General features: G+C 44.0%; 1 protein-coding gene across 1 annotated transcript in view; it reads left to right on the top strand.

The window, feature by feature from the left end:
* NRD1 (nardilysin (N-arginine dibasic convertase)) overlaps positions 1-8766 on the top strand; it is a 27409-nt gene extending 18643 nt beyond the window's left edge. The window contains exons 18-31 of the mRNA XM_010004035.1: positions 518-637; positions 1357-1408; positions 1874-2024; positions 2390-2517; positions 2869-3031; positions 4321-4352; positions 4628-4766; positions 5138-5185; positions 5513-5565; positions 6134-6217; positions 7430-7520; positions 7828-7944; positions 8197-8286; positions 8549-8766. Coding sequence (XP_010002337.1) covers positions 518-637; positions 1357-1408; positions 1874-2024; positions 2390-2517; positions 2869-3031; positions 4321-4352; positions 4628-4766; positions 5138-5185; positions 5513-5565; positions 6134-6217; positions 7430-7520; positions 7828-7944; positions 8197-8286; positions 8549-8746 — 1466 coding nt within the window. The 3' untranslated portion in view covers positions 8747-8766. The remainder of the gene's footprint in view (positions 1-517; positions 638-1356; positions 1409-1873; positions 2025-2389; positions 2518-2868; positions 3032-4320; positions 4353-4627; positions 4767-5137; positions 5186-5512; positions 5566-6133; positions 6218-7429; positions 7521-7827; positions 7945-8196; positions 8287-8548) is intronic.
* Positions 8767-8991: the final 225 nt, after the last annotated feature.

Below are 8991 nucleotides of genomic sequence, written 5' to 3'. Positions count from 1 at the left end.
CCTAATAATTTATTTGAGAATTTTCTGTGGTTTAGAAACAGTCTTAATTTTCATCTGCACACCAACCTGTTTTTCTAAAATTAAAAAATACGGGAGCTCTGCTCACCTGAAGTTTAATTTAATTTAGAAGAACTAAGATCATATAGCCATGTATGATCTTACAGAGCCATAACAAAGAAGGCTTTACACCATCAACACAGATCTCCAGACACTCTAGAAGAGCAGTTTTGTTTACTTGGTCCTGCTGGTTTTGAAAACATCTAAATACCTGGCTTAGTTGCAAAAAAACAAATGAAAATGGAATGTAACTTCATTATTTCCGCACCTCTCCTGAGCCACTATCCTGGTGTGGAGCTGAAAAACAAATGTAATTTGGATCCAGGAAAGCATTATCACATGTAGGTTAGCAAACTGGGAGGGGGAAATGTGTTCTGTTGATAATTTTGAAGATTTCCATGCATGCAGTCTGGCTGTGTCATCCACTAACTTCTGGTTTTGGTTTGGCTTTTCTTGTTAGCCACGGACTTCGCTTTGAAAGTTGCTGACTGCCCAGAGACAGAATATCCAGTCAAAACTCTAAGCACACAACAAGGCTGCCTCTGGTACAGGAAGGATGATAAATTCAAAATCCCAAAAGGTAAATGCCTGAAGAATAGGAAGTCCCTGTTTTTAGCAGCTGTGATGTATTTGAAGGCAAATAACCTATGATTGTGTTCACCATTTAAACTCAGCATTTACTGCCAGCTCTTCTGTGGTGCTTTTGATGTGTTTATTATCTACAGTGAAAGAGAAGCAGGTAAAACACCTTGCAGCAAAGGAACACTGCTGGTACCTCAGGTTGAGTGGAATCAGTGAGATACACTGATTCTGAAAGTCTGACTGTGGACACAATTTGGCAGCCACAATGTGATACTGAGACAAGGGCTTGAACATGAGGGAACAGGAATAAGAAAAGACTTGAAAGTCTGCTCTGCAGAAAGAGGAAGATACATCTGAGACTGTGAGGGAAAATAGATTTCTGCTTTCAATCAGAATGTCACAGTTTTTAATGTCTGTTAAACAGATGTTTTATGGAGTTTTCTTTTTTATTTACAGTGGTTACATCATGTGAGTTAGTATTCTGCAAAGTACAGCTTTGTCTTTTCCCTTATTTGCTATTTTTAAGGGAAATTTGTGGAGTGAAAAAGAGAAGACATTTGATGACTTAATACAAGCAAAAATATATTCTTATAGATAAATCACCATATTCATTAGACTCAAAATGTGACCAAAGAGTAACCCAGTGGAAATATCTTTGACTTCAGAAAGCTGCCACTTCTTATACAATTGGTGATTTAAGTTTCTCTTTCCCCCCAGGTTATATTCGTTTCCATCTGATCTCTCCATTGATTCAGCAGTCTGCTGAGAAGTAAGGATTATTTGATTTGTACTTATTTTGCAGAGTAACTGAATTCCCATACCCAGTGGAAAATGATGAGGGGAGGTTAATTTTAAACTGGGCTAGAATGAGGCTTCCTTCTCGTGTTCTTACACATCCCACCTGGTTTTATCTGTGGTCTGGGGAGAGTGGATCAGCAGCAGACAGTGACAGAGCTGTGTGAGCTGGAATCTTACTCATTGCAAAGAGCAGCTGAATGTTAAAATAATTGCTAAGTAGTGTTGTGTGCTCTCTAGACCAAGGGAAACTTGCATTCTATATTTACAGGTTTGCTGACAGTGTATTTTTTAATCTCATTTTACTCGAGTATTCATTGCTGTTGGAGAACTTATGTGTGCCATCAAATCCATTGGGCTTGCTTTTATTTTTCTTCTGCTCCTTCCTTTTTTATTTTTTTTTCATTCTTTTTAACCCTCTGCCCTTTTCTCCATCCAGCATCGTTTTATTTGATACATTTGTAAACATCCTTTCCCACAACCTCGGTGAACCTGCTTACGAAGCAGACGTTGCTCAGCTGGAGTACAAGCTGGTAGCTGGAGAGCACGGCTTGATCATTCGAGTGAAAGGATTCAATCATAAACTACCTGTAAGTACTGCTGTAGTGTCACTGTGCTGGTCAGCTGAAACGGGAAAAACTGGAATATCTCACACAGAAATCTTGGGGTTACAGGCTGGGCTTGTATCATCCAGGTGTGGAAACTCCTGTTGATGGAGGACACTGAGCTTATTTTGTTCATTTTCTAGAAATGCTCTCCTTTTGAAACTGTGATTTGGGGTGGAGTTGTTTAGTGAAGAACATCTAACAGAACTGAGGAATGTGCTTTACTGTTATCGTGCTGAATTTTAAAATTGCTTTTAAGTTATTGTTTTAATTTTAAATATTATTATTATGTAGGATTAAGTTTACATTGGGTCTTTAAAAAAATTTACTTAAAACTGTTTTCTTTACAGCTTCTATTTCAGCTCATCATTGATTACTTGTCTGACTTCAGCTTTACTCCAGCAGTTTTTGAGATGATTACAGAGCAGCTGAAGAAAACATACTTCAACATCCTCATCAAGCCTGAGACACTGGCCAAGTGAGTTCTGGGGGAGGGCAAAAAGTGGCTGCCCTGCAAGTGTGGGGGTTGAGCTGGAGAGCTCAGGAATTGCTGCCCTGCTCACAGAGGCTTGTTCCAGGGTCTGCTTGTGGCTTAGAGAGCTGAAGCAGCTCTGCAGCCAGCAAACCAAACATGGGGGTCACCTCAGACATCCAGGTAGCTGCTGTTATGAAGAGACCTGCAGCCATCAGCAGGTGCTGAGGGAGGGCAGGATCAACCCACAGCAATGCTCCTGGAGACCATCTCCCTGTCTGCAGTACGATCCTGAGTCAGAAGTGGGATCTCTTAGATGAAACAGCCTGTGGCTTTGTTTTCCTTCTTGCCTTGCAGGGATGTGCGTCTCCTGATTCTAGAACATGGCAGGTGGTCCATGATAGACAAATACCAGACGCTGATGAAGGGCCTTTCCATTGAGGCACTCTCGTCCTTCGTTCAGGCTTTCAAGTCACAGCTCTTTGTAGAGGGTCTGGTACAAGGAAACTTCACCAGCAGAGTAAGTGGAGCTTCAGCCCCCGACACACACTGATACTTGTTGTTAAAATCTGCTCTAACATTGTTGCCCAACTGCAGCCCTCCCCTGGAGCTGCCTCTCCTGTCCTGGCAGCCTGGGAGCTGCTGCTGCAGGGCAGCACCACCTCCAACTGAGGAGGGTGTGTCTGGAGGAGCCACTGGGGTGTCCATAGTTATCAACTTGAATTTGAGGGTTGTTGGGTTTTTTTTCAGAAATTTGGGGTTAAATTGCAGAGAGGGGAAAATGAGTTGGAAATGTGCCTGTAGCCTGTTTGTTGCCCCTGGTTTTTATTTGCTGTATTGATACATTTGAGATTGAGGAATTGCTGTGGTGGTGCCACAGGAGAGAACTTCCCTCAAAGTACATTTATCTTGGAAATCTAATTGCCTGCATGGTTTGATCAAGCCTCACTGAGGTCCAGTCATCTCCAGTCTTGTTAAACACCTGCAGTATTCATCAGAGTCTTCTACTCAGGGAGTAAGTCACACATAGTCTTGGCAGGCTTTTTAAAATGGGGTTGTGAAGGGGCTTAGCTCCATGTGTCCAGCTCACTGAGTGCCTGCGTGTGCCATGGGAGAGAAACCTACAGTTAGAGGAGGATTTGTGCCAAGAATTTTGTCTTAGCTGGTGATGTTTGTCCTCAGACTCTTTAAAGCCTCCTAAAGAAAACATTGTCCTTTGGGAGGTCAGATTTGCCAGTGTCCTTTGGGAGGTCAGATTCTCGTAATGTCACCTCTTCCCTCCTGAGCTGTGGGACAGGAGGTCTGAGAATCTAATAATGATTTGTTGACAACCCTTATTCAGAATGTTTTTATTGCTGCAGCCTCTGTGTGAGCTGAGCTGCTTTCATAGTGTGGCACATGCAACCCTCTAACTCCTACATCAGGTTGACTCGTTCTCTTACCTCCTTACATTTCTTCCACTTAAAGAGTTGAAGAGTCTCCTTCCCAGAGCTCCAACTTCAGGCACAGGAGCAAGGCCTTATCTCCTGTGTCCACCCTTTGCTTCGCTGGCTTCTCCTTCTGGAGCAGTTACAGTGCAGGAAGCTGCCTGGAGACTCTTTTTTCCTTTGCAGGGTGGTCCGGAGATGTCTGGAGGGACTTGGGATAAGGCGGCGGGAACAGGGGTGCAGGGGACAGGGATGCAGGTGGCAGGGCAGAGCTTGGCTGTTCTTGCTCTGCGGGTCACTTTCTCCAGCAGTGCCCTGCTGTGTGGCTGTGAATTGGGGTAATAATTCTCTGCTAAATAAAAATTTATGCTTTCTCTTCTAGGAAGCAAAGGATTTCCTGAATTATGTTGTTCAGTGAGTATCTCTTGATTCTTGCACCACTCATCATGTGGAAACTATATGAAGTTAAGATTCTTCTCTAGAGGAAGGGGTCAAGGTGGGAGTGATGCAGAAATTCCCTTCTTCCCTCCTGGATATAGTGCTGCTGGTGTTGGCAGGAGGTGGCTGTTCAAGCAGGACATGGTTCTGGTTTGGAGAAGGGGAATATCATGTCAGACTGAGGGTGTTAATGCCTGGGAAAATAAGATGTGAGCAGGGGTGTGATGCTTTGCTGTCTGTGCTCCCTCCAGAAAGCTCCCGTTTGCTCCCCTGGCCCATCCCTGCCCCGTCCAGTTCCGGGTGGTGGATTTACCAAATACCCACCTGCTCTGTAAGGTGAAAACTCTCAACAAAGGTGACGCCAACTCAGAAGTGACAGTGTATTACCAGGTAAGGTGTGAGCTTGGGGCTGCTGGTCCATTCCCTCTGGGAGCAGTTGTGAGGAACACACCCTGGGCACAAGGGGCTGAGCCCAGGTGGGCTCTCACAGCCTGTGGAGCTCCCTGGAAACAGTATCTTCCTCTCCCAGCTTGTGCTGGTGCTGGGTTTGTGTCTTGGTCGTCTCCTGGTGCCCTCACAACTCATCTCACAGTCCTGGGCTGAGGCCCCTGTGGAAAACGAGAACTTCCCAGCTGTCCCTGCTGTGAATTTTAATTTAGTGCTGCAGCCCCAGCTGTGGCATCTGCCACAGCTGTCACCTTGGTCTGAAGTACAGCATTTAATGCCACTAAATCACCCTAAATTCTTCATTTTCTTTCTAGTCAGGTGCCAGGAACCTAAGGGAATATACCATGATGGAGCTGCTTGTGGTAAGTTAGTATTTGTGTCTCCCAACTCATCCCAGCATGTCTTCCCTGAAAAGACTGCTCAGAGCTAAGATAAGGCCACGGGGCTAGAAGGTACAAAGGGGACAGCACAGAATTACTGCTGATTAAATGTGGCAGTGTTTGGGACAGGATCCCTGAGCTGCTGTAGTGCTCAGTATGGAAGGCTGAGACCTCTGTTAGCCCAGCAGGTGCAGCTGGAGCAGCAGCACCTCAGCTGTGTCCCACCCTGTGGTGACAGCTCTGCTCAGCCCCGGGGGTGGCTGCAGGGGAGCGTCACTCCTGCTGCAACACGTTTCTGCTCCATTTCAGATGCACATGGAGGAGCCCTGCTTTGACTTCCTGAGGACCAAGCAGACCCTCGGGTGAGTTGGCTGTAGAGGACAGCTTCTACACACCTGCTTTTGCTGCCCCCTAGTATTTTTACTCTGAAAACCCTACTAGCACAGTGACTAATTCCTAAATTATTGCAATGGAAACAGCAACATCAAAACTAAGAGCAGCCACCAATGCAAGCTGCAGCCACATTGCTTTTAAGTCCTGTAAGAATTGCATCTGTTACCAGTGTGTAACACAAGTTATCCAGCAGCTCCATGTTGCCCAGGGCTGTTTTCACAGCAGCTGTGTCGTGTGTAGGAGCCTCCCTCAGAGATACCTTCTACCTCAGGAAACTGGAACAAGCTTGTCACAGCTATAGCTCTGTCACCCTCATCAATTGGTGTGCGGAACACAAAAGCAGATACTTTGCCAAGCTTAAAAGGATTTCCTAAAAATAAGAAAACACTGAAATGGTCTATTGAGAATTTTTACCTGAGATTTTTTTCTTTCTAAAGTACCAACACTTTTTTAAACTTCTAGCATGTCCTGTAAATGAAAATTTAATTGTGCTGGTGGAATGACTTTATTGTTTCCCCCCTCCCATTTATTTTTTAGCTACCATGTGTACCCTACCTGCAGGAATACTTCTGGCATTCTTGGCTTCTCAGTCACAGTAGCAACCCAGGCAACTAAATACAAGTAAGTGGGTGCTGGGTGGTTAATGTTGGTCACCACTCACATGTCCTCTGCCGGAGGTGTCTTGTGAGGACAAGAGGAATCACCTGGCTTGTGCAAAGCATCTCTGTAATGGCAGCTGTTGCTGTTATCTGAGTAAGAAGGGCTTCAGCACAGGAAATTAACAGCAACTGGTCTTAGAAAAGTGTAGCTTAACAAGGTGGGCAGTGGGCCCTACATGTATTCAGGCACTGAACATTTGAGCCTCATGGGATAGAGTGAGATACTAAACTGTTTTTACACAACATCCAGCTGAGTAATTATTACCGAGAGAGTTTCATTTAATCTTCTACTTGTTCTGTTAGATCAGGTCACTGCTGACTTATTTGCTTTTGCTGTCATGTCAGAATTCACACCTGTTTCAGGCCATGGAGGTTTTGGGTTTTATTCCAGGAGCGGAGAGAGGGAAGAGCCCCAAGGGAATGTCAAGAGTAGTCCTTGGCCTCAGCTTGTGATACTGCTGGCAGTTGTGACAGTGACTGCAAAACAGCCAACAGCCTTAGGCTGCTTTAAACTGCTGCAGTCCTGGCTGGCACAGGGAACAGCAACCCAAAGACTGAAGCATCCCAGTGCCCTTTTGAAGCTCTCCTGCCAGGAGAGTGACATTGCCAAGTAAATCCTGTGTAGTTGCTGTTCCAGTTCAGTTTCTGCAGACAGAACAATATTGTGGTTTTGATCAAAGCAGGGGCTAACTGCAGGTGTTTGACCTGCCAAAGTTGAAGACTGTATGAAAATATATGCAAATTATGCAAAATAATCCTGTGCTGGTAAAAGTTTAATTAGCAGAGTACTGCTGTCTGTAATTTTCATGTTTGGATGATGCTTCCATTACTGAGGTCAATGTCATCTGTGAAAGTTTTCCATGTTTCATGTTATTTTCCTTTCTTTTTTGTCTTAAGCCACATCAGTTTGTGCAGGGCTCAGGACTGCAGTCAGGGGTTCCTGCAAGCTCTAGCTCTTGGTGCTCAGTTATCTCAGTTCTATGTGTTTGAGCACTTAATATGGCTGAAAAATCAAAGCACTGGTTTTATTCATTGATGCTAGGGAAGACAGATAGAAAAGATGGTGCTCCCAGATGGCCCAAACCTTCCTTCATCATTTTGGGGGCTGTTCTCCTACTACTGTTTTTTCTTTTGTTTTTTCCTGCCTGATTTAATTTTTTTAACTTTCTTTTAGTTCTGAACTGGTCGACATGAAAATAGAAGAGTTTCTTTCTTGCTTTGAAGAGAAAGTCAAGCATTTAACTGAAGATGCTTTTAGCACCCAGGTAAAACTTGATCTTGAAAAGCTCTTCCTTGAACTGCTGAATGACACCTAATCTGGAGGATCTGGTTACATCTATCTGGTGTGTATTTCTGTCCAGAAGACCTGAAAGGACTCACTTTTCAATCCTGCCTCTTGTTCCCTTCTGCATTCTTCAAAGATTTGCTCTCTGGCTGTTCACAGTGAAGTTTAAGAGCAATGAGCTACCTTAATGTAATTTGGGTTTTCCTTCAGCTTCAGTGAAGATGATAGCAAATTAAGGTAGTTTTCAATGCTGTGAAAATAATTGTTCTGTCTTTTTTCAAATGTAGGTTACAGCTTTGATAAAACTTAAAGAATGCGAAGACTCCCATCTTGGAGAAGAAGTAGACAGGAACTGGAATGAAGTTGTGACACAGCAGTATCTGTTTGACAGGCTGGCCCGTGAGGTGGGTGGTCCCTCCTTGTTCAGATGCCACATGGAACACTCAGACACCCCTTTCTGCAACAGTTTTAAATGCAAAGAATAGACAGGGGGATTAATACTCCTGGGGACAGCTGTCACCTTTTAAAACGTGCTGCTTTTAAAAGGTTCTTTTATCTAATGGCATATAGTTTCTAGAGGAAACTTTTTTTTTTTAATGTTTAAAATTACTTGGATCACCACTGTGCTGCTTCAGCCTCATTCCTGTGGGTTTCAGATTGAAGCTCTGAAGTCTGTCACAAAATCAGCCCTGGTCACCTGGTTCCAAGCTCACAGAAGCAACACGAAGAAAGTGCTCAGTGTCCACGTGAGTATTTGTCAGCTCCATGTTGCCAGCATCTGAAATGCCAACCTCTTCTCATCTCAGAGAGGCCAGAAAGGGGGTGGCAGAAGAACTGTAATTTTACATCCATATTACTGTTAATAGTGTCTACATTTTTCGTTATTCTTGTAATTTCAATTGCATTTAAGTGTCTGTATTTAATTGTCAGGGCAAATGAACGTTGAATGAGATCCAAATTTTATAATCTTCGAGCCAAACTTCTTTTTTTTGATAACTTTTTTTCCAGGTGGTTGGGTATGGAAAACACGAAGGGGACTCGGAGGCTACAGGAGTCTCAGAAGTACGGAATTCTTCATCTGGTGAAATACCTCATCTTATTTTCTTGCCCCCGTCTTCTTTTATGGCTGGTGTTACTACCATCAAGGACATCAAAGCTTACACATCAACTCTGAATGTTCTCCCTTACCATAAAATACTAAAATAAAATTGCCATCTTGCCCCGCACGGATGAGTAATGCAGGTGTTTTCTGCAACGTAAACGTGACCAACCTACTTGTATTAAAACAGGACTGTAGTGTTAGCTGGGACAAAGAGATGTCCTCTGAGATACTGAGGGGGCTTTCCTCAAGTAAGTTCCCATCAACCTTGCTCATTAATCTCCCAAGTTCATTAAGCACAGGCACAGTCCTGACTTGTAGCTGGACTGAAGGGAGAGTTCCACCCTCAGCA

This window comes from Chaetura pelagica, unplaced genomic scaffold (genome assembly GCF_000747805.2).
Source record: "Chaetura pelagica isolate M959 unplaced genomic scaffold, ChaPel_1.0 scaffold18, whole genome shotgun sequence".
Taxonomy (NCBI): Eukaryota; Metazoa; Chordata; class Aves; order Apodiformes; family Apodidae; genus Chaetura; species Chaetura pelagica.
Note: the sequence above shows the minus strand (reverse complement) of the source record. Positions and strands in the feature narration are given on the sequence as shown.